This window comes from Rhyacophila brunnea, unplaced genomic scaffold (assembly GCF_057557595.1).
Source record: "Rhyacophila brunnea isolate RB1 unplaced genomic scaffold, BYU_Rbru_1.0 scaffold_11, whole genome shotgun sequence".
Classification (NCBI taxonomy): Eukaryota; Metazoa; Arthropoda; class Insecta; order Trichoptera; family Rhyacophilidae; genus Rhyacophila; species Rhyacophila brunnea.
Window position 1 is genome coordinate 9758058 of NW_028232763.1, and position 26781 is coordinate 9784838.

The following is a 26781-nucleotide window of genomic DNA, read 5'->3' on the forward strand; positions in this document are numbered from 1 at the left end:
CCTTGCCTACTCAAATTTAAGCAGGCGTGTTTTGGCATCCATATTAGATATTGATTTACTATTTATCGGAAATGCAGTCAAGCATAGGATATTAAAATAAATTTAAGAAATAGTCACGGCAAGTAGATTGTCTATATTTTAATGGATAAAATTGATAACAATACGTGAGTCATATTGTTTATGGTTATATTATTTAGATGTTAAAAATAGCTTATATTATTTTTTTAACTGTCATGTTTTGACGAGACGAAAAAAACCGCGGCGCTATACCTATAAAATTTTGGCTGTGTGTGCTGTTCTGTTACCTAATGCCTTATTTTTCACGGCCTTGGCTGAGTTGTTTACCATTTTTTTTATTCTACATGCGCACAAAAACATCGCCAGTTTTTCTGCGCAGTTCTTTCTGCTTGAAACGTATTCACACAGGTTTTTTTTTTGTCGTCGAAATTGAAACGAATTAATTGTGTTAATATCTGCAAAGTTTCCTGTTGTGAAGCCATTTCATTAACAACGTGATTTATTAGCTGTAAATATGAATCTGGGTGCTATATTATTATTATTTAAAACAATTGTTTAATTAATTATAATACTGAAATCTTTCCGTAAACAAATAAACAATGTACAAAATAAATGTATAAACGTTATATTATTATAAAAATTCTCATTACAGATTATTTTGCTGGAAGCTTCAGACTTATTTGTACCTACGTAGATATTTAATATTTATTTTCTTTGCATTAAGATTGGATACCTATGTAGAGTTTTTATACAATGTACATATGTCTTATTTTTTATTTAAATTAACAAACACGCAAAATCATAGATAATATAGTGTAAGTAACTACGTCAACAGCAGGTTCCATTTATTTAAAATCAGTACAATTCTGCCAGAGATTATTATTTATTTTATACTTAGGATACCAATCCAAACATAATAAAATCGTTCTTAAAATATTGTGTAAAGTGAAATTCTGCATGTGGGCCACTTTGAAAGCTATATTTACCCTACAAAATAATAATACTATAAGGCTTCGGCCACATAGGCAGGTGCTTCGCTAGTGCTGAGCTAGGTGCTATGCTTGTCTACTAAAAACACTATGCTACATTGCACGCTACGTGCTTAGGTACAAATTCATTTGACATTTGGGAGCGCTCAAGTCAACAACGATATTAGGTATGTCACTCTCAAAACTAACCAGAAAGCAGAGAATTTGAGTTTAAAATTTCGAAAGTCTCAAATTCGACCTTGTTGGGTGCATAATGTCAATTCATCCCATGTAAAATTATGCATAGCCTCAAAATATACGGTGTTTGACGTTTGTCATACTGAAGAAACATCCGCCATCTTGCAAAATCACTAACAATAAACATAACCAGCACGTTTGTTCGCCGGGAGACTCACGAGGTGACTAATAATCACGACGCGTGCAGTTTGGCCAATGCGATAGTATAGTTTGCGTCCGTTCGCTAGGATATGTCACCTAACACCTAGCCACCAAGTAAGGCACCTGCCTATGTGACCTTAGCCCAACAGGCCAAGATGTCCAATGACGGTATTATGTTTAGTAATATAAGTGATATAAAAAGTAATATAATCATAAACACCCAGGCTTTGAGAAAAATCGCATAAATATATTGTGGCCTCACCGGATTGAACCCGAAGCTTCCTGGATGAAAGGCCAGCGCCTTACGCACCACACCACGAGAGCGTGCTACCATGTACTTATAAATACATATTTGATGACTACGCAAGAATACTGTTGCAACGCAGGCGAATTACATTCTTATAGGTACGCTGGTAATTTTGTGAGATATTAATTTTTGTCGACATTCTAATGACCCCACAAAAAAAAAACTCCACACACCACACCCGGTCTTTACCGGGCGTATCACTGGACCCTTCGTTTGTTTGATATGAAGCATCATTATTTTTTATGACTGGGAATGTCTCTGGAGCTGTTTGTGCTTTGAAGTTAATTGTGCCATTATGAGAGAGGCGCACATATTTTATGCAATCAAATGCTATCAAATATATTTGGGAGAAATACCTGCAAGAAATGTAATTAATATAAATTTTAAATCTATTCATTACCCTGTTTGTTTTGATCTGTGTATACTATATAGGGAAATCGGTACATATGAATACTTTTAATATTAATTCAAGCCCATTCATTGATTTTGCATTTGAATTGCCTCATTATGTTGTATGAATTTGTTACTTCAGATTTCATTCCGACGTTATTGATATCCTAAAAAAAACAATGGCTTAAGAACACAAAACGTAAAGATTTGAATCTGTTTCGGATTCCCATGCTTTGTTTATTTATCTTTTAAAACAAACATTTATAAAATTTCGATCAGGGCATTGGCCTTTTAAAAATAGGCGCAATGTAAATTGATTTCAGCCGAGCGACTAGAAAATTTTCAAGATTATTTTCTTCTGCGGGGAGTGTCTAAAACCTATTATGTAAATTATATTCATAAATTTGTCTTGCCAATTTGGAATTATTTACTTACTAAGAATAGGAATTTCCCGTGAGTTTTTTTTAACATGGAGTATTGATTGGAAACGATAAAACCTTATATATACAACATACTAAAATATTACTCAATGATTATTGTTGGGATTGAATATTTTCTCTTGGTATTAGATTTCTATCTTTGGTTGTCTCTAATATAATATTTTAGTCAATTGGGTGGATTCATAATACTACGTTTACCTTTTAAATGAATCTACCCTTTGTCCTATTATTAATGTTATCTTACTGTAGTATGCACATACATTGAAGTATCTACTAGTAAGTACATTGTAAAAATAAAAATCTGTTGTACAAAATAATTCTTATTTTACTTAATAATATATTTAAAACTACAAATTGATCGAGTTTCCGTTTTAAGATACCTAATAATAAGTATATAGGCAACCTATCTACATGAAAAAAAGGGATACAGCTGAATAATAAACGTCAATAGTAAATTATCATCCTTAATTATTTATAGTCAAATATTATGTTTAATTTATCGTTTTAAAGGGGATGAAAGTGCGTCATAAATATATTTCGATGACTCCTGACACTATCCATGATCTTTTTTTAACCATCTCCGATCCTAAGAAGATCAACAGATTTTACGAGAAATAGCTATCGATGGCCAAACGTCATGGGTCTCCCAGGTTTGAATCCTGGGTCTGGCAAATAAATACACAGTTTTTCAATGTCGTGTATTTGGAGGCAGAGTATGGACCATATGTTGAGCAAGTGGCTAACATGATTAATATTAGTACAATATAATATCATTATTTTGATTTATTTACATTCATTCATTTAATTCATTGAATTCGAAATATGTAGATCTTTTGATATAGTTTTGTCCAAAAAGATTAACTTGGATAAAATTTTGATCATTTTTCTCACCTTTATACCTACGATCTTTTTTCAAAGACACGGTTAAATCAGATTCATTTTAATAGAAATGCAGCCTTCAACTTTCTATTATTCTTCACTATGTTTGTAAGCAGTATAGTCATAATATATGTCAGGTTTCCACAAATATACCTACCTAATTATGTATCAAGGATAACGAAATAGTGACAATGCGGCAGGCAGTATGAGAACAACATAATTTTACCAAGGGTCAATTAGCGGATTGGTGTTCGAAAACACAAGGTGCAGGGAACTCTCTTAAGAATAATATAAATAATAATATTTATTATCTGTTCTGTGACAAGGTGCTTATGTTTGTGATGTATTTAAGGACAACGACAACCTTGAGAAATATTGTTAGGTAATCTTCAGGAAGTCTCGAAGAGGTGTTAATAGAAAGGGTGGCGATCAGAGGAATGGTTGATTACGTGAGTACATAATTCGTAATGCAGCACTCGTTTTATGATGCTTTTTACAGATAAAAAATTTTCACTGACATTATTTAAGACAGTTCATAATTTTATCAAAAGATGCATTTTAATTTAATGCTTATAACGTTTCTATGGAAGAAAAATGGAGATGACTCTATGGCATAAAGCCCACCAAAGCGGCGCTCGGTGCGCTCACTACGAAGTAGGCCCCCTCCCACCCGCGCATTACCCTTCACCTATGTACTAAGGGGCACAAGAAGCGCAAAATAATTATTATTATCAGCGTCTTTCATAACAAAGCAATAAAAATATTATTAAATTTCTCGGGGCTTGTAATTAATATTCACGATGACATCATTCTACCAGCGAAATATCGGACACGCAGCAACTAAACAATGAGTTCACTGTTATTAACCAATGCCTACTCGCCCGTCTATCTACGATGCTTCCAGAAGCGTGATTTTGCTTGCTGTGTTCAATGAATGGGCTACGTTGTATTTTCGTTAATTCGTCCCGCTGAGAAGCCAAACAACGGTGAATCATGGGGCGGGCAGGCACAATGCGTCGTCAAATCCAGTGTGCTCTGGCGTATTTGATTACGTTGTATTTTCGATGATTTACACGCCACTTGTGAAAATTTGCGCGAGTGCCCCACTCGCTGCGTTAAATGGGTTTTACGCCTATTACTGCTTTTTGGGAAACAAATTTGCACACAACTGTGAATTAAAATTTACTGATTTATACGCGTGTGTAAACTCAACTCTTTTTTATTTACGTTTAATACCTATATTATGCATTATACTGTTCATTAGCATAATTCTGTCCTATCTCTTTCTAAGTCCTATCTCTTTCTTTTTCATCTTTCCTTTCGGACACTAATAAGAAGAAGCCTTCCATAAGATATTGTGTATGATGGTAATATTTTTAATAATCGTTAATTTAATTTTTGACTCTTATTTTTATACTAATTTCATTAAAAATAAATCAATGACACACTGCGATGTGTCATTGCAAGTAGCATACTGTTTAATAAAGTAATGGACTACTTAACAGCTTTATTTTTATATTTTTTCAGTTGCATGGTGACTCGCACGCTTAAAAGTTGAAATAAATACATTCGTTTACATTTGCTCATACTTATAGTAACTTCACAATGTTGTTTTTTTACGAGCTACGTAATTGAATATGTTCCGTACTCATATGACTCTAGAGCCCATTTTTCCATGCCACATGTCGTTTTATTAAACTCTTTCTTTTTCATACGGGCTCCATGTTTCAGATGACCCATCTGCTTGAAGTAATAATTTATTATTTTGTTTTCCGTTCTCGCTCTTACGCATACAAAAATAATATTAAAAAAAATATCGCGTATTGGCTTACTTATGGAGACTGTGATGTATGATATTTTGATAACATATTCAACAGAAGTGAAAATAAAACAATAATAATGAACAAAACTGTAAAAGAGTAAAAGAGCTATAAGAAGATTGATTTTTGGACATCTTTTATATGGGAACTCCTATGTTTCTGTGTGAAATTTTCTATTTCAGAGGTTTTGCTCCACTCCTACTTTTAGTTAGGTATTTATGCATTTTATCCAGTGGTGAACGGTGTAGTTGGGCTATACTTCAGTTGAGGCATGATCTAAAAAGATCGTGGCTGGGCGATGCGCGGATTGTGCAAATGACGCGTGCCGAACGAAATATAATTTGTCATAAAAATCCAACATGCGTCTATTTAATGTTATGTTTATTGTTATATTACTAATAATAATAGTATATTCATGGACATGTTTTCTTTTTAAGTACATACGTAAAGTTTTTTAGTCATCTTTACACGATTTAGGAATATTTTCATCCGACGCCATGACAAAACAAATCGACGTGCGGACATCTCGACTGTCGGTCTCCGATTGGCGACTAGTGAGAAATTTCGTCTCACCTATTGTAGAAAATTATTTGCCGTTTCACTGAAGTACGCTCTTAAGATCCTACATACTTAATAGTGCACAATAAATTTTGTCAGTCAAAACATATTTGTTTTCATTGAACTAACACAATGCATAGTTAGGTTGAGTATATATATATGTAATATCTGTATTCTATAAACTGGCGTACACGTCACACGGAAAGCATTGTGCCATCGCGTTCAACTGTTCAAGATTTCAATTGGGGGGAACGAGATGGATGGTGAAGCGAGGGGGAAACTGGCACGCCAGCTTATAGAAGACAGACTCGACATAGTGTTCGTTTTTTTTTTTTTAATTCAATTAAACCCTACCTAATCCTAGCCATAGTACGATATCATCGTTCTAATTTCTCGACAAATAAAGTTATTTATTTAGGTAGGTACCTAAACAAATTGATGGGGGTGTATTATGCAAAAATGTTCCAAGAGTTGACCTTGTTATTTAAGTTGATCCGAGAGTCGTGTATGCGCTGAACTTCGTACACGTTGTGTTGTAATTTTTTCTTCGGTTCGTCACACTAGTCAATGCGATTGACAACTTGCCTTGTTTTTAATCGATCTGTGCATCGTGCCTAGTACCTCCTATATCAGGGTTCGCGAACCTTTTTACGTACGCGTGCCAAAATTTCCCAAATATTATTTGTTTACCTCTAACGTGCCGAGCATCTTTTCATAGGGAGGGAAATAATAGTCGCAACAATTCTACTACGAAAGTTTAAAAAATATGAGTTCATGAGTATTTCTGTATTATTTTGTTTAGTTCTTTACGCACACATTTTAAAGATAAGGCATTCTCTAGCTACAATGGTCTTTAGCATTGTAAAATGATTGTAAATCGATTAAAATCAGAGGCCCACGGCGCGGCCTCCCCCGCCACCTGATGGGTCAGTACGGTAATATTATGTGTGAGGCATAAAACCTAATGCCGGGTCCACACTGGCAACATGTCGCGCGACAACCTCGTTAAATTTAACGATAATTTTCATAATTGCTTAAGAAATTTTACGATAATTATCATACTTATCGTAAAATTTACCGAGGTTGTCGCGCGACATGTTGCCAGGGTGGACCCGGCATAAGGACCAGCAATTTAAACCAAACGTAATGCTTAATCTCGAAGAGTATCTGCCTGCTATTCTTTATACAATGCGATCTATCATTTATGCATGAATTTCGTCGTTTACGTTTGCACATCGGTTGATTAACATTATTGGTAAAAATTACCTATTAAAAACCGAAGAAAATATTACGCATGGCTATGTCGCCATTATTTAAATATTATGTAAGTACCTACTTATATTGATTTGTAAAAAAACTATTTTCTGATCTATTTTTTTTTCTCTTCAACATAAAACATTCGCGTGCCACTACTGGCACGCGTGTCATAGGTTCGCTATCACTGTCCTATATAGTCACCAGATACGCGCAATACTTGAATTCGGTCTGAAATTTCAAATAACATTTTTTATCAGATGTTGCATAGCTACATCCTCTTCTACCAGATTGCAACAATTAACGTGAGTCGATCTCAGTCGTATTTTAACATTATACATTGTAATATGGTATGTACTAAATAGCCATTGGCGACGTCGACCCGGTGCACATTATGGCAATACGAACAAAACCGGACGCGCAGTTGCGGCGATATTTGGCGTTCGACACCTTTTTCTGATATTGGAAGTCATTCGGCGGTGCAGTTTCCAGTGAAGTACCAGTCGCACCAATTAAAGGCATTCGAGCCAACTTTATCAGCGGCAAATTGCCAAAGGGGATACTCAGTTATTATTAATATTATTATTACATTAACCATGTTCTATATTTTTGAGCAATTTGATTTTATTAAGTTAGGTATACCTACTAATGACAAGTATCTAGCTAGATAGATTAATCAAAAGGTAGACACGTACCGTGGGTAATGCTAGCTCTCTATATACCTAGAACATATCGCACATGTATTAGAAAAGTGACTTAACTCAAAATTTGCAATTATTCAGGAGACAATATAATAAAAACAGTTCACGCTTTGAAGATATTTATCACATATACGTACTGGAAAAGCGACGCAACTAAAAAAAATGTCACTGTTCAAATTCACACAACGCCAATTATGGCCCAGTGGAAAAGTGACACTTGTGAAATCTAGGATAAAAAAATAAAATAAATTACTTTCGCATATACGCACATGTAGCTGGTGCTAGCGAGGTTCCAGTGATGATTATAACTGAAAATCGACAAATTTTGAGTTAGGTCTCTTTTCTAATACACGTGCGGTATAATATATAATACGTATATACAATGCCATGTTATAAAATATACGAACTTATATAGATTACAGAACAATCTAAGGTTTAAAAAAAAATATGCCACAGTGCCCCATATTATGTCTTGAACGTATTCGGATTATTCGTCGAGGAATGCTGATATTTTTTCGTATTATCTTATTATGACAAGTGTGCTCTTTTTCTCAGATCTCCACAGCCAACCTCTTCCAATTTTGACAGCCCTACGCATGACTCTTACCTTGATTAAACTAAATTTAAATTATATTGTGTACGTATTCATTAGACAAATAGAGAGCTTTTTGAGTCGAGATTTAATTTCGAGGAATGTAATAAATATGAACAAGCTACTCTTACACTGCGGGTTCCCCGATGAACGTACCTATGTCGTTTTAATTTTTAATACAATTTTACATTAAACAGAAATAAAACACATGATAATGCTGTCGTACACATTAAATTTAACTACAACAAGGGGATATGCACCCACCCGGTGACTGCTGAAAATGTTCAAGTATGTACATAACTATCACATCTTTCAAACCTTCCTCGTTACTAAACCATGCGAAATATGAATTTAAAAATCAATGTAACATTTTGGTCAAAGTACTGTATTCTGTTGGTGGCAGTAGGTATTGTATAATATTATTTAGAATTAAGAGGTGAGCGATATTTTATACCCGCAGCCGCTCATAATAGTAATACGTTCCTTAATCTCATTTAATTGAACAACATTAAAATAAATTAATCATCGCTCTCTCTGAGCGCCAATATTATTTTTATCCGAATATCTTGCCAGGCTGAATAAAATGACGTTATACATACGGTGACCACGCGTCATTTATTGTAAAAAGCAGTAAATTAGAATATTGCACGTAGATTAATTTTATTTTCTTTATTTGACTTTAAATGCACGTCTAGCAAATCATCGTTTACAGTCGCTGAAGCTATATTATCAATGCTACAAGCTCTGATTTGAAATGTATATTATTTACCAAGCCAATTTTACAGATTACACGTACCTACCTATATGAATTATTTTTAATGTATTTACTCGATTGTCAAAATTTCTGCTTGCAATACGTCTCATTTTTTGTTGGTGTTATGTTTTGCTTGTATAACGCATTAATATGATTATCTTAATTTCTCATTTGCTGCATTAGGGACAACGCAGTCAGTTTTCTGCTTGTATATTATAAACATTTGATTGTGCTCTAGTCTCTATTATTTTATCTATATTTAAGGAGATGATGCTTGATGCATGTAAATTAACACATCCTTTTAGAATATTTCATAGTGTTATGTGCAAACAATTTATATTTGTACGAGCGTTTTCAAGTTCAGTCCTTTACCTTTCTAACAAAACATGGTCATCGTAATTATGCATCATATCAACTTGCTGCGACTTGTATAATGAAGTTACTTCTTGCCCGCGCTTACGTGCATCTCGTCACGTCTTCTGTTGGTCGCTCATATGGATGCGATATTGAGTAAAAAGTATCAACACTTCATATCGATATCATTTCAAAACGACAGTTTCGATCGCCGTATTATATCGAAAAAAAATATCCATTTGTTACATACGGTACCTACCTACATAGTATTTTAAATATCAGTAATATGAATCGAAATTTTGACGTCATCATTTACCATATATCCGAATTGTCTGGATTTGGCAAACTCTTCGGACTTTTTATCCGAACTCTTGCTGTGATTACATTATGATCACGTCACGTGCAGTCACATGCTGGTATGGGGACAAATTTAGTCTACGGTCTCGTCATTCCGCAGAATATTTTGAAGGATTACTATCTCTATAAATTCAATTATGGACAGTGCCGACTCTAATTTATTAGTACTTATTTTGAATTAATATTCATTATTCATGGTAATTTCAGTTAATTTTAACAGTTTCTACGTGTGCGTACCTACCTATGTTAAAATTACTTCCGATATTGCATCCATAGATACTATTTTGAACACAACCTAACACCGGACATAGATAATAATTTATTAGAAAATTCACAGAGAAAAAAATCCTTTAAATTGTGTATCGAATTTTGGTAATTCTTGTAACTGTTATTCACAGAAAGGTAGGTATCGATATTTCCATAGTATCGACGTATCGAGTACCTAATCGTCTTAATGCCTCTTAATTCATAGCCATGGTTGTGTGAGTTCCCTGGTCGTGATGTTAACTTGTTATCGAACCCAATATTAACCCTTTGGATTCCTCAGTTAATATTCTTTTACACTGACACTATCGTAGAAGCAATGCTTAGTTCTCAAAATTTCAATCACATGTAGGTATTTACTTAAAACTATTCTTTTATCATGTTTTTCACAATGATTGAAATTATTAATATTGTAGCTAACTGTTATGTTTATTGTTTAATGTTAGTAATTCATATGAGTTATGCCAGGATATGTTTACAACCTGCAACCATCAGTTAATTTTTTTTTTATTAAAGCTACGAAGTCTCAATTGAGTTTTATTTAGCTTTACGTTTAAACACACAGTTATAGATTGAGGTGTGTTTTTTCCCAAATTGGAAAACAATATAGGAAGAAGTCTCGATTAAATAATATTAGTACCCACACTACTTAGTTTTTCTGTTTAATAAATGATGTTATTCAACATAATGCAGTGTGGACCAACTTAAGGTTTGCTATAATTTTTATAAATTCGCTGGTCACTAGATATAATTTATCGATGATCCGAAAGGTCAAAATAGGGTCACCTTCAAAATCCACGAGTAAAGCGACCACATTAAAAAATATATATTACTTCAACATATTTAGTTTTCTTCAAATTAAACAGTTGCATCTCATAATAATATAGAATATTTTTTGTATTAGTCTGTTTACACAACTGCATGGGTTTGTAAATACGCGAATAACTGTATTTTTTAATATGGCAGATAAATAAATAAGTATTTATTGTTTTATTACCAAAGAATTTTATACACTGTGAATTGAATTCATGAACCCAGGTAAATCCTTCTAACACCTGATTAAATTTGCGCATTACCATCATTACATAATGCCTAGTTCCACATGTTTGTCGTATCTACTAACTGTTCAAAGACGTGGTTTAATTCTGGTGTGAACGGCGTTCAGTCTCCAGGTTTCTTCAACCGAAAGACGACTTCACCGTTGCTACCTGAGTGCGTTATTTTCGATATGTTTTATCTTGTAACTTCGGAATCTTTTGATATAAGTACATAATTACCGTGGAAGTATCTTCAATATTGGTTGTGTAATTTTAGATTTTTTTTTTCAACAAAATAAATATCCAGATGTCCAATTTAATTGAGTAGATTCAGGTTGTACCCATATATTTTAAATGCCGCCTGTAATGATATGCTGAAAATAAAGTATCTAATATTACAGTGAATAATAATTCGAGACAATTTTTGTTCTTCTAATTTAATTTCGGCATGGTAACAATATTCAAAATCAATTTGATATACTTAAATTTCGAGGATTTCAAGTTACATAGGTATATTATGGTCTGGCAAATAAATACACAATATTGTTTTCAATTTGTGTTTGGAGTCAGAGTATGGACCTCATAGGTTGAGCAAGTGGCTAACATCCGTTTTTCGTAAAAACAAAAATCTATACTCTATGATCTTATTGCTTTAAGGAATTAAGATTTTATAAAGTTTTTTTTAATTGTAAGTAAGTGTCGATTTAAAATTATAATGTTTTAGATAGGTACGTAAACACTTAATAATGCAAATTATCAATAAATTACCCAATATTGCAAGTTTCGTGTTTAGGACGAAACCGGTCTCGGGTTAGCTAAATGAAATTGTGTAAATTAGTACCCACAAAAAAAGAGAATAAGTATAGAATCATCTCGTAAGAAGAATTTCAACTAGTGGACTAAACCGATCTTGGGATAAATAAAATTGTGAAAATTAGTAGGTACACAGTATAAAAAGAGAATATACTCTTTTCTTAAGTAGAATTTAAACTAAGTATTTGATTTTGCAGTGCAAAACGATTAAGGCCATGCATTAGTTGAGGCACGGTCTAAAAAGATCGTTGCTAGGCGATGTGCGGATTGCGGGTCGCGGGTGAAAATGACGCCTGTCAAACGAAATATTATTTCTCATATAAATCCAACATACGTCCATTTTATGTTCTGTTTATTATTCTATTAGTATCAATAATAATATATTCATTGACATGTTTGCTTTTTAAAGTAAATGGGTAAAGTTTTTAGTCATCTTTACACGATTTTAGAATTAATTGGCCCGTCGCCATCACGCAGCAAAGTGACGTGCATCCGACTCCACGTTCCTTCAATGAATGCGAAGCAAGTACAAATTTTCGTCGCGCGTACAGTTGAACATTATTTGGCGTTTCACTGATGCGTCACCTTAATAATATTACTTCATGACTATAGTATTTTAGTTATTTATTTGGTTTCATAAGACTTGCTTATTTATGTAAATATTTGTAAATACATATACCTACATAAAGCATCATTTATTCATACAGCATATTATTATCATATATATCATATACATTTGTAAATACATAAAGCATCATTTATTGTTTTATTAAAATAAAGTTATTTATATTTAAAAAAACATGTATTTATTCATAACATAAAATACAATATAAAATCATGCACTAAAATTGCATAACAATAAAATGACCCTCACCTTTTAATTCTCAGTGTTACAAAACCGAACAAAATCTAAAATTGAAATCATTTCAGTTCATTTCCATAAAACGGCGATTATTTCCGAATATATATTTTGGTTTTACACCGAATTCATTAACACATCAACATTTTCCTCTTCGTTTTGTTTCCGTCCTCTATGCAAAAAAACCTGTTCGTTAATATTCTCTTTTTGTTTACCTACAATCAATAAATAGGTGTATTTTAATTTAAGTTGTTAATGGTATTGATTATGGTATCGTATGATTTTAAATATTCGCCACAAAATGCAATACAATTTATTATTTGCATAGGTACTATTGTTACTATACTAAAACGAATGTGTCTAGTGTAATATGTAGGTACCTGTTTTGAATACACGTTGGTCACGTTATTTTGTTGGTTAAGTAATATCAATGGTTAAGTATGTAATTGCTTTCAAAATAAAGAACAATATTATTTTGTACATGATCTGATGCACATACTTATATAATATTATTTTTCATTTTTTTTACGTAGTTTGCCCGGACAATAGATTATTGCGTATCTACTCGTTCATTCAGATTCATGAGGTTATTCATAAATTGTTTCGGTACCTAAACCTAACCATTTTTAGAAATATTTGTAAAATGTTGTATTTATTTGGGCTGGGCAGCAGAAATCACTATAAATATATTATACTTATACCACTCTCATTAGGCCTCGTGGCATGTTGTAATGTTAAAAGAATATAATATATCATATATTAGGTAGGTACATAAGTATATATTTTTTGTAATAAAAAAAATCAACTTATTTTACTTGGATATACCTAGATGATAAAATGGCCATTGGTCGAATAATGTGTAATAATTGGTCGAAGTGTGCACGACAGAATATACCTACTAGAACTAGACCTAGCTACAGTATAAAGCTGTTAACGATAATATTCTAGGAAAAATGATACATCAATAATGTTATGTATAGTAATATTGTAAAACAATTATTTAAAGATTCAATTTAATATTTTCAAGCTTGTACAACTTTGTAAGAATTTTGTTTGCTGACGCTAACTTACACGCTACTTAAAATGTTACGACATGCTTGTAAAATAATATTAATATGTACCTAATGTGTATAATACAGATGATATTTTTGTTTAGATACAAAAATTCTAAGAAAACTGTGGCAAATTCCAAGAAGAAACTGATAGGCCTAACCTAATACGAGTTTTTGCTTGTATTTTTTCAGGCCTCATCATGTTGATTATTGGCCCATGACCAAAACCCGTTTTTCGTATGTTTTCCAATTCAGTTGGTCACTACAAAAGCATATTATTATTTAATTTAATGTATAAAGTGTTTGTTATTATGATATATTACTTTTTATAAAAAAATCTATCTGGCACAACAGTAGGTACTGTAGATTACTATTTTAGATTAGGCGCTTAAGCAAATGATGAATATGCTGATATGTGACGATAACAAATGCCATTCAAATTCATGGGCTGAACCGCTAAAATATTAATTTAATAATATATGGGTGTCAGTGTTTATATCGCCTTGTCTTCGTCGGAGCCTCCTCTTAGTTTTTCCTGCCCAACTCATGGAACCTTACAAATGAGTTCACATGCTAATTTCTTCTTATTCGTCGGTGATTTCGGCATAGGGATGAAGAAGTGCTGAGCTCAAACCAGTCTCTTAAGATTCTTGAGCCAGGATGTTCAATATTCTGGAGATCTTCGATCTTCCATTCAATGATCATTACACGCTGATAATAAGTACCCAGTAATTTTATATACAATGAGGTTTTAATGGGGGGTTTTATATTATAATATTATGTGTTTATGAACCCACCCGTAAATGGCGTAAATAATACATTACGATATGCCCACCACAATATTAATATAAAATCACTCACTTGTATTAATGAATTCATTAAATAATTAATTATTTAAAAACCATTTAGAAAAATAACGATTACTCCAGCTCTGTATATTTTTATATACCCAAGTAAAACAATATTATAACATTTATAACTATTCCTGTTTGGCTTAAGGTTTATTTTTTATAAGAAGAATAGCATACATGCGCAGTGTATTCATTATTATTGTTTAGTGGAGCATGATTGCATGAATCATGCCCTAACCCAGCGGTACTTGATCTGCGCGCCGCGGTACCATGAGGCACCGCAAGCAGTTTATTAAATTACAGAAAATTTTAATTCAGTTCACTGATACATGATCATAATAGTGGATTACATTCACGACAAATTGAACAGCACTTTTTTACCTTAGCTTAGAAACTGGAACTGGGTTTAAAAAAAATCAGTAAGTTTGTAGGTATACCTAGAGAATTTCACATTGATTCACGATTTGAGGGAAATAATAGGTTGTGAATGGTGTCATGGTTAGTCGGAGGTGGTTTATTATAGACGGAATGACAACGTTTGAGAGTAGATTCCGTGGAGTCGACAATTTTTTCAGTGTAGGTGTACTTATAATACCTGAGATTAAGCGGTGCGAGATTTAGAGTTTACAAGGACGCCAGTTTGTCTACACTTTTGGTAACTGTGTCTAGTTGGATAGATTTGGGGGGTACAGCTTAGCAGACCTACCCATCCCACTGATTGATATTTTTAGGCCACAGATAGACAATATTAATTAGTCATGTTACGAAAATGGTTGAAAACCACTGCCCTAACCCACTTATTCATATTTAGATTTACTGTGTTCTGTTCTGTGCTTCAAAAACCTACCTACTCCTGTTTTTTCCTCACGTCTCCATACAATACACGTTGTTGTTTTTGAGACAAGGTCACTTTGGCAAAATTATTAGGCGTTCACGTTTCTATACATAATCCTTTCTGCAGTTGCTTCAGCACGATCTTGATACGCATATTATGTATATACTATATTATAAAATATTTAAGTACCTACCTGTTGTATTATATTATTATAATGTAATCATGGGTTCAGGTCAAAAGCACTGAATATTGTGCTAAGTAGCTAAGTTGTATTTACCTCTAAAATATTATTAATATATTAGAGGTATAATATTGACACCGGTGTCGCGCTCGTATATAATAAGGAGGCCCTTGTATTCGAATAAAGGGTCCATTGTTTTATGTTACGCGTGTCCGGTACACTTTTCCGTCGGCCGCTACATTCTCAAGCCGCCGATACACTTGTTTTTATTACCGCAGCCAGTTTTATGTTCTAATTTATAACGCGAAATTGTGCGTTGACTCATTAGCTCTGGGGCGTTCATAAACACAATACAAAGGCCGGTTTATTTGAATACAAAGGCCTTGTATATTAAATCGAGCGCGACACCGGTGTCCCGTCTGAAACGGGCCTAAGGGTGTTATTGGTATATTATCTTAAAGGCCTTCTATATTATATCGAGCGCGACACCGGTGTCCCGTTTGAAACGGGCCTAAGGGTGTTACTGGTATATTATCTTAGGGTTTTGTAACTATATAATCAGGGACGCGCAAAGGGTTGTTGCCGCCGGGTGCCGACCCGAAATTGCCGCACACCCAAATAAAAACTAGTAAAATGCACTATATTTGACTTCGTTAACAAAACTCCCAGTAGTCGCACGGGTAAATAAATTCACCTTTGACCATATACTTTGGCATCTTACTTTCATAGAATATTTAAATAATTTTAATTACCTATGTAAGTACTTATATGAATGTCAATTTGTTGGGGTGATAAATTTCAGGTGACTCTCCTTCATATACGATGACAATCAATGGGTGTGGACAATATCTATGTTAAGTTGGTTCTAAACGTTGCTACTAAACTGCGATCTTGCATTCTGGAAGGTGCATGTCAATAGCCCTGTCTGCATTCGGGCATTTTTTTTTTTTTACTATATTAACACATTGTGGTGCTTGGGTAGTCTGCGTATTGCCTGCCTCAGACTAATCTCAAAATGGCCGTTTTCGTGATGCAAGTGCTGGCGTACGAAACTCTATCACCGACGGATTTCAGTTCAACATCACGTCAGTGTTACGATTCGCGGTATTTGTATAGCTACTTAATAGGTCATTATCAAGAGAGAATGATCTCTTGATAATGGCCTCTGCAACGAGCCCGAAACGCCGAGGAAAGAAGGAAGAGGTACGAGGTACACACGGTGGAAACCAAAAAATCTATTACGTTCTCTGTAGGTACTTTTTTTAAGAAATATAATTTTTACATCTTTGTATTAAAATTAGCATTATAAAAACTGCTTCACATGACAAATGACGTACAAGTGTAAGTGTAGACAGTTCATGCGGTGCGTAACACACTTTCAACATAAATCATACGGAAAAAAACTACTAACTGTTTAAACCAGAATTTAAAAAATGAGTGAAGCGGAAGATGAAGTAATCAAATGTGGACCACTTTATTCACAGTAGGTATTTCATTAGTTAGTAATTTATTAGTTTAGCATTTCCTAGATATAGATTCTAAATTTAAAATACATTTAATAGATCTAATCAATTCGCAAACTATCGTGTTTATATTATTTGCATTGCATTCAAAAGTCAATCTTTCTACGACGTGCTTACTAATAATAAGCTATAAATAAACCATAATAATTGATTTTCGTATCAATACCTGTATCAGATTGTAGTCGATAGATAAACACGCAAACAGAATAATAATTTATAAAAAATATAAGTCACACCTCTATCGTAAAACAAATTTCAACTGCAGACTGCAAAGCGGCCATTTTTTTTATATCGCGCCTGTTTTTTAAGTGTACGTGCACCTAATGTCAATAAATTTTACTCGTATATGTATTTAAGCCAGTGTGCGGTGAAGAACACACACATACGAGTTTTACTATAGCATACATACACTGTTCATATTCCTAAACACATGCATACAAATAATATTATAATATCTTGTTGAAGGGGTACGTAACGTTGTTTATTGGAAACAGTTTTGATTTTTTTTTAAAATGGAACAATTAGTTATCTTATAATGTACATGCTACTTTTCATCTTCTAAAAATCTGTTCCCTGTGTAGGTATTATGAATTATGACGGTGCCAGCGTTTTTTATTTTATTTTGACTGCGCTGTAATAAGTACCTATGCATTTTTTATTCGAGTGGATCTGATGATTATTCTATCATAATCGTGTTTGATCACCATCTCTTATTTTAGTAACTCGTTGTAGTGCCTACGGTGGACTACTTATTGGCAAAGTATCTGTCCTCTCCATGAATGGGCGAACTCGAATCACACGACTGGCAATTTATGATGTTCTTTTTCGATGTGTGTTCCAGTATATAGTGTAATCCAGTGCGTCACTAGTGCGTGTAGGAATGAGAGAATGGGAATATAATTATAATATTAAAAATAAACCTGTACTATGGAGATCCATAACTATGATCCACTTAGAAGCAATGATGGTAGCTAATTGACATTTTTTAATCAGTTCCCTGTTATATATAGAAATGCTACTTACATCGAACGTATTATCGATTTTAATAATTAGTGACTTTTTCGGACTAACCTGCTTTTTTGTGATTACATTTTTTGCAACCAGGTCTTTCATTCGAGCCATTGGACGTCGAAATAGATTCAGTAGTTTTTGAATAATTTCAAGTACGATACGGAATTACTTATGTCTATTATGATACGTAATTACGTACGCATGTATAATGATTATTTAAATTTGGTACTGTTTATTTCACCACTACTATTAAATAAATAACATTGTTTACCATTCACCAATACACTGTCACACATTAATAATAGTGGTGAAAATAAGAAAAATAAAGAATTGATTACAATTGTGTGTGATATAGGTAATTGCCCCTTACTTTTTCTTGTAGGATCATACTGAAAAAACATGCAATCGTGCGGTATGGTATAATAAAAAATATCTCTCGCACACTACTTACAATATAGTACCTACTTGCTTACCTAATTCTCCCATTACTAAATTACTTCATACACACACACAAAGTACTATGCATAATACGTAACTTTTATCACTAGCCTACCAATACGAACACGTAACAATTGCTGAGCATCAAACACAGCAATGTCGTATTAAGCGCTTTGAAAAAATCTCTCGATTTGATTTTCAGCACAGCTCAATAGTTCCAAAAATAAATCCTCCGATATAGATAGAAGCCCGACCGAAACGTTTCGATAACACTATCTCTCTCTCGCTCTAACCAGTTGACCTTGGCAATGAATAAGAATTTTAATAGCATTTTTATTTAGACACGAGTTAATAGCGACAAATTTGTATGAATGTGTGTACTACTATGTAGACATATTTTCAATGTGTAGGTGAACAGACTGAAAAAAACAACAATTGAAATTTCGAATAACTTGATAAGTGTGATCAAAATTTAAATAATGAATATATTTTGCCATACTTCTCACAATAGAAACAATTAATATGTGATTATTAATTATAGTATTTATTAGGTAGAATGGTGTCAGATTCTTGTGGCAGTGCAGGTGATTCATTTAGTTTGGGGCTTGGTATCACTTTCAAATTCAAATTAAAGTAACACCACTTGCAAAGTGATTTCGTCGTGGCCACTGGCTGCAATATCCGAAGAATCTGTTCTTGCTACTTGGGTACAACTTTACTATGATAGTACTATTACGGTATTTTTTGCACAGGGTGTGTACCCACGGAGTGACATCTCCAGTCTAATAATATATAAATATTTTGGCGACATCTTTCACATCGCGTACTTTTATAATAATTTGTTTCATTTCGTGTTATGCCCATCATACACCGTTCTATCATTAAGTTACTCCGATTAAAAAAAAACCATCTTACCCGTTGGAGTACACACCATGGTTAGGTATACAAAATGATAGTATCAGTTACATTAAATTTGACCAGTTGTTTATTAATCAGTAGTTATTTCGGTTATAACATCATTATCAAGACTACAACAATTACATATAGTAAGTACAACCATATTAGCTATCGACTAATAAAACATTCTGTATCATCTACTATGATTTATATTTTATATTAATGTGTAAAATGCGAGTTCTATCAAGTAAATGCCACTTAACTCAATTAATGGCATTATTATATAGAGATTACTAAACTAATTCATCAAAAGTAGTGACGCGTGGTCTCATGGAATGGTGTTTTGATTAAATTGTGCAAATTTAAACGATGTATGTAGACTGTCATTACACTCATTACTAACTACGTCATTTAATCTGTTGGTAATGTTTGTAGTTGCGGACATGCGTTGAGTTTATTTATGCGGCTACATTTGTTTAACGGCAAGAATTTGTTGAACTTACTAATAATTATTGTATTAATGTTTGTGGGCAGCTGTTGTTAGTCTAACAACTTGACTACTGATTAAATTTTATCTGCTAATACCTACCTTTTAAACTTAAACATTGGCTTGTAATAAGAATGATAGGTAGGTATATCTTACTCAATACTTTTATGACTTACAATAGGTACCTAACAAATAGGTAAGTACGTCGAGTGCACATGTACCGAAGTATAAATCACATGTTTAGAAATATATCACACAGTGGAAGCTTTTCCTAAATTTATGCTACGGATAAGCATTGTAGTAAAATATGGCAAAGTCGTTTTATCTTCCCTTTAGTTTGGACACTGTCGGACGCCGTAAATCAATTCGCGAAGTAAACACAAATTTTTCACGTTACATTTCATACAATTTTCAGCACTTTTACAGACCGATCCACCTTGTTCACAACACACAGCCGTTCACTATGTTTTACCAGCATGGCATTTTAATGGCTTTATAATTTTATTTATTTTGACAGCTATTTCGCGCTATAAACCCATCTTAAAAACGACAATAAGATACCTATTTTTTTGACTGATATTAAACATTTATAACTCAGATGTCATGGCAGGAAGAACGATTGTATTATGTATTGTTTCATTACCACAGAGTTTTAATTTTACTTACTAAAATTCAAAATGATCTCGAGAATCAGGTTTTTTTTCATTTACCGCATTCTTTAGATTAGCATCCGCAGATTTTTTTACCAATTTTAATGTCCACTGAGGGGCGCGTCAAGCGGGGGTGTTTTAGGGTTGCGAACAATGTGGACGACGCACTCAGTACAGTAGCTAGCAAGTAAATTCACTCATAGCGACATTCGCACGTGCATAGGTAGACGTCACGCAATATCCATTATGCGATATCACGCATCGGGATTTTATAGCAATATCACCTTTATTGTAATGGCGTTAGAACAGTGTTTCTAGTATCAATGTTCGTTTGAGCGAACCCGTTCGAACCGAACCATTCGGCAGACCCAACAAAAAGTATAAAATTATTGGACACTATACTACACTACTTACATCACATACTGCATAGTGCATATCCTATAGATATCTATATAAATCTGTAAATATTGTATTATATAAATCCACATTTTCGTTTGTTTTGTAAAAATGTACAATTACAGATCAGTGATCAGTCATATTTAGAAATCCACGCATTGTTTCATTGAATTTATTGTTGAATTCTTCGTTTGATGATGCTGTCTTCTATCGAAGGTTCGTTACCAAAATGCATTACATTTTACACGATGTAATAAAAATCAACATGGTCCACAACTTTTTGACCCACACAGTAAAATAAATAATTATGTCCGGTGTACCATATTACTTAAGGCTATACCTCAGTTGAGGCATGGTCTAAAAAGATCGTGGCTAGGCGATGCGCGGATTGCGGGTCGCGGGTGCAAATGACGCATGCCGAACAAAATTTGTCATATAAATCCAACATGCGTCCATTTAACGTTCTGTTTATTGTTCTATTAGTACCAATAATAATATATTCATTGACATGTTTTATTTTTCAAGTAAATGGGTAACGTTTTTAGTCATCTTTACACGATTTAATAATTAATACCCCCGTCGCCATCACGAAACAAATTGACGTGTTCCCAGCTCGACGTTCTCTCTCCGAATGCCAGCGAGTCCAAAATTTCGTCGCGCCCTATAGTTGAAAATTATTTGCTGTTTCACTAATGTATTCGTCTTAAGACTACGGCTGAACGCACACTCATATTAAATTTAATATCGGTATCATAAAGTGGACGAAAAAAGCTAGTTAACAGAGGTGAACTACATTTCGGTTTGATATATTCGCATAAGAAATGCAATCCCTTAACTTCTCCCGGACAGACGTTTGAATATCTACTCTGGTTGTTTTTCTTCGCTTAAAAAGATCGGAACGGTTTTTTCAGCGGGTGTTTTTTTTGCGTGAATAAAATGATTTATGTGACGTCAGATAAAACGGAAAATAAAGAACGTCCTATAGAGCTTAGAGTGTATGAAGTGTGGAATTTTTATCCTATGGTAATATTTTTATCTTTCTAGTGTTGCTTGAAGCAGTATCTAAAGTACGATGGTATTCTTAAATCTAAAGGAAATATCGATAAGTACCTAGTATCAGTGGCGAGGGGTGGAGGTAGGCTGTTAAGATTCGACATAAAGAGTGCACGCTAAACCTTGTCAGTAATAATTATTTGTTTTCATTGAACTTACATTACAATTCGCAGATGGTGCTGGTTATTTTTTTTAATTCATCAAGCCCTGCTTAAACCAAACCATAATCGATAAAAAATATTCTTATATATTTTAGATATTTTATAGATAAACAAATATTTATTGACTATTACATGGCTTGTATTAGGCTGGATTTAATTGATTTTTAAAAACTAACTAGCATTATCTACACATTCTTCACTACACAATACGTTTGAATGACAAAGTTTAGTGTACACTATTTATGTCGGATCTTAAGAGCCTACCTCCACCCTTCGCCACTGCTAGTATCAAACTTTATAATATAAAAGCATTTTTTAATTTTTATTATGCTCAGATTGAGTTCAATAAATAGATGTAGTGTTTATATACAAAAATACCACGAAGTAGGTGGCACATCGAATTTCAGTCAATTCAAATATTTGATAAATTTAATATTTCGCCTACTTTTGTATTTTACTCACCTATCTGCAAATAGCATGCTAAAATTTACCTCATTTTTAATCGATCTATGTTCAGGCCATGTTTCAAATTTACGTTTTCCGCGCAGGGCCACATATCAATTACACGGGCGGTGGGCTGCCCATCACTGATGTAATTAACAATCATCGCGTTGATTAGAAATAAATAAATAAGGGTGTTTTAAATAGTTTTTACCTAGAATACGAGTAGAGTTTTTGTCAAATGATATAGACAATATTTTACCAAATTAGCAACCCTTCTGCATCCGAAGAACTGTTTTCTAATCTGCCTCATAAGGCTTTTCGACAAAAATAACGAATTGAGTTAGTGTACAGATAATAAATACTCTAAGTGAAATTCTGAACCATTTGTCGTTGTTGAAGTCAAAAGCGGTATAAAATTTATTTCAATATAATAATCGACATATTGTTTTTCGTTTTTTTTTTCACAAAAACGGTAGTTATTTTAAACAAAAAGACATTATAACGAGTTTCATAAGCAAAAACACCGATTAAAAATATACTAGTTTTTGCTTATACCATATATCAAATTAATGATTCATTCAAATTATTTAAAAATTTATGAAGAAAAGTTGATAAAACGTTAATATCTCATTATCTCAAAATGTGACTGGGGAAAAGCTGCCTTTTTGCTTATGACGGCAGTATTCTGCGAACATAGTATAACTTCGTATATTATGTATTGTAGAAAAAACTTGGGTATTATTATTAAATTAATAGACTCGTGTATCTGTATCGAATTTATGTTATGCAGAATAGTTTCTTGTTAGTTCTGAGTATAATTCTTAGTTTTTCAAACGATACAAAATATTTCAAGGCAATCCGTGTTGTTATTTTGTGCACTAATATAAATTAACGTCGTGAAATAAATGACTGGAGATAAATACCTGTTTATTAGCCTATCTGGCATATCTATTATTAATTTTAATTTGTGGGTATAGTCAATTATTTGTTTTGTTGTTTCAGACTCGGTAAATAGGTAAATCAATCTTCAAATGTAATCTTTTTAATAGATTTGACGTCTAGTTGGCGGGAAAGTAACCGATTTAATAGTATTAAACATAATATAACAGATACCACACAATAAAGAAGAGAAAAATTAAAAAACAATGATTTGGAAGTAGGTACAGCGTCTTTTTGGCGACACATTTCAAATACAACCACACCCTCGAGGTTACAAAAAAAGATTATCCATCTTTTATCTTTAATTTAAGTAGCTCTCCTTTCCAAGCATACTAGAGGTAGAAAATTTCACTTAAAATATAATATACAGTCATATACTATCTAAATTAAGATAAGCCAAAGTAAATACTTATAGCATTAATCCAATTAGACAGCGATATACAATAAACATTTATATCACTATGTGTTAAATAAAATTAAACTTGATTAAATTGTTGGATTAATTTATATCAAGTGATTAAAGCACTGTCGAGCTTTTATATCATTCCAATTATCTTCTAAAGCGCTTACTTTGACTTTTGAAAATCCACCAACTTGCCAACTTGTTGTCGGTTGTTTTTCTGACGTGGGCCTAAAGCCCACTTCCGCCCGCCGGTCAGAGCTTTTTCCGGATTTCGGATTTTCCGTCTGAAATGTTTTTGTCAACGTCGGAAAACTTCTCGAAGCCTTGACACTTCCTCTGCGTGGCCGTATGAAATTATTTCGTCAGCCCGAAAAGCGAAAGCTCGCCGCCTCTTCCGGTGACGTCATACAAATCCTCGTCGTATAATATTTTCCAGAAGTTTTGAGCTTTCCGTCGTCGACGTATACAACATGAAAATATTTTCCCGCGTTAATCTTCTACTTAATATTTAAAATTAATTATCACACCATACAAGTATTTCACCATCTTTACATCATGTAGCTTAAAACATAGACGAGGTCTATATATTGTGTTTCCCAACTTTTATTTTTTCCTAGTATCACTTTCATTATAATGCGTCTGCACGGCTTATAAGCTGATGCATTATTGTGATTGATATTTAAATTGATTTAAATACGGCCATATTAATTTCATAAATTTGTATTCTGCCGATTGCACCTACCTAGTGTTTGCAACACTGCGTAAAAACTAGGGAAAATGTCCAGTCCAGAGAACACGGAAGTAATGGCAAGTTACCTTCGGGTAGTACAAAGTTTTAAATTTCGTATGTGGAGAGATATTGAAGAATATCTTATTTTCAATAGCTACTTTTGTATCAATGTATAATGATGATTATAGTAAAAAAGTAACATTAAAGGCCCAGATACACATGCCAGTAAAAAAATATGTTTTTAGCGAGTAACTTGAATGCGCGTTACTTTGTTGCTTGATGATGTGTATACCCAAGATAGCTACGAATATATAATACTTATATACTTACCTAATACTAATATAATAGCACGCACTCATGGGGCACGTTGAGACACGATGATAACTTGCGAGCTTCCCACGGGCTCCGTCCAATAGTTTAATATAATGGACTGCGATCGAGTCGCACACGAAAAATCAAACGCCATGCGATTAGCTCGCATTCGAGCTACTCGCCAACAGTATGCCCTTTCACTCGCATCTGTATCTGACACCTGGGTCTTTGAACGTCATTTTTAAGCCATAAGGTCAGGTTGGAATTTCTAAGTATAAGTAGGTAAGAAAATTACACTACACATACAAATTATTTGTTTGAATGACAAAATTATTTTTTACTAATTAAATTATTTCTTTTGTTTACAGAGCTGGTTCAGGAGCGAATGGCATTTTCGCGAGACGTCTGGACTTCTCATCTTTCAACCTACTTCCTAAACACAAACTCAACTCTTATCACATAAAGGTAAGAAATTAATAATTTTTCATCTATCATTATATTCTTCCTGTTCCTGCAATCAGGCGTGAATTTTAATTACGGTGTTGATGTTTTTAAACTGCCACTTTTGTATAACTGTCTAGTTCTTTGTCGGGGTCACCAATATCATGAGATGTTGGTTGTGGCTGCTAGACCCACGAAACAAGCAATTTTCAAAATATTACAACATTTGCGTGTCATTAAGAAGGTCGTGCACTGCGTGGCTACGAGATAATGGCAGGATTCATATTAAAACCATGAGTTAGGTTAACTTGATTCATTATTGATTGTGAGTTAATATTAAAATTTAAATCGTTTTATGTATTTGCATTTGGACTAGATGTGAATTACGGTTAGCTCTAATTGACATTTGCCATCTATCAACCAATAAATTTTTGAACATATAGGTATAATTTTGAAAAACACTTTCTGAGAGAGTAATATAACCAATATTTTTTTTTTTTTGAAAAAAGTAAGCCACCCCGACGAGGAATCGAACCCCGTATCTCCCGTGTTTACGCCCCATCCGTCACATTTAACCAATATGCTACGGCGTGACATACTAATTGCGATAAATTGTAACTATTGGTCAATTTTAATACCTACTCATCAGCGTTCTTCCAAATCAATTGATTTGATTTTTCTGTTGGTTATAATATAATCTCTCAGAAAGTGTTTTTCAAAATTATATATGTTCAATAATCAGAATGATATATTCTTAAATCTTGTGAATTATTCGTTGAATAAAAGAAATAGTTAATTACAACAATAAATTTTTGTTTGCTCGGTAAGCAATGTTCATAGTATTGACGTTGGTTCAAATTATTACCATGTTCATGACAGTAACATCCGTCACAACAAATTTGGTACGTATAGATAAAATTGATGTTATCAATATGTTGGTAATAACATTATTTATTTATTCCCTCAGTACATAATACACATATTATAATATAGTATCTTACATCCACCGTAAATCTTGACTACTGATTTTTTTTTTTACTTGGTTAGATAATAATATTTTACGCAGGCATGACGACAAATAATACATTACTTATTCCACCCCATAAATCAAAACTTTCCACGGAAGGTGAGTAGACACTTTTTCTCTTTCCTCGCGGAAATTTAAATTTCTTCTTGAATACTAAATTAGGCGAAGGTTTATTTTGCGAGACAA

General features: G+C 33.3%; 1 protein-coding gene across 1 annotated transcript in view; it reads left to right on the plus strand.

Moving 5' to 3' along the window:
- heca (hdc homolog, cell cycle regulator) overlaps window positions 1-26781 on the plus strand; it is a 306171-nt gene that overhangs the window by 93532 nt on the left and 185858 nt on the right. Inside the window, exon 2 of the mRNA XM_085958777.1 lies at window positions 25496-25592. Coding sequence (XP_085814903.1) covers window positions 25496-25592 — 97 coding nt within the window. The remainder of the gene's footprint in view (window positions 1-25495; window positions 25593-26781) is intronic.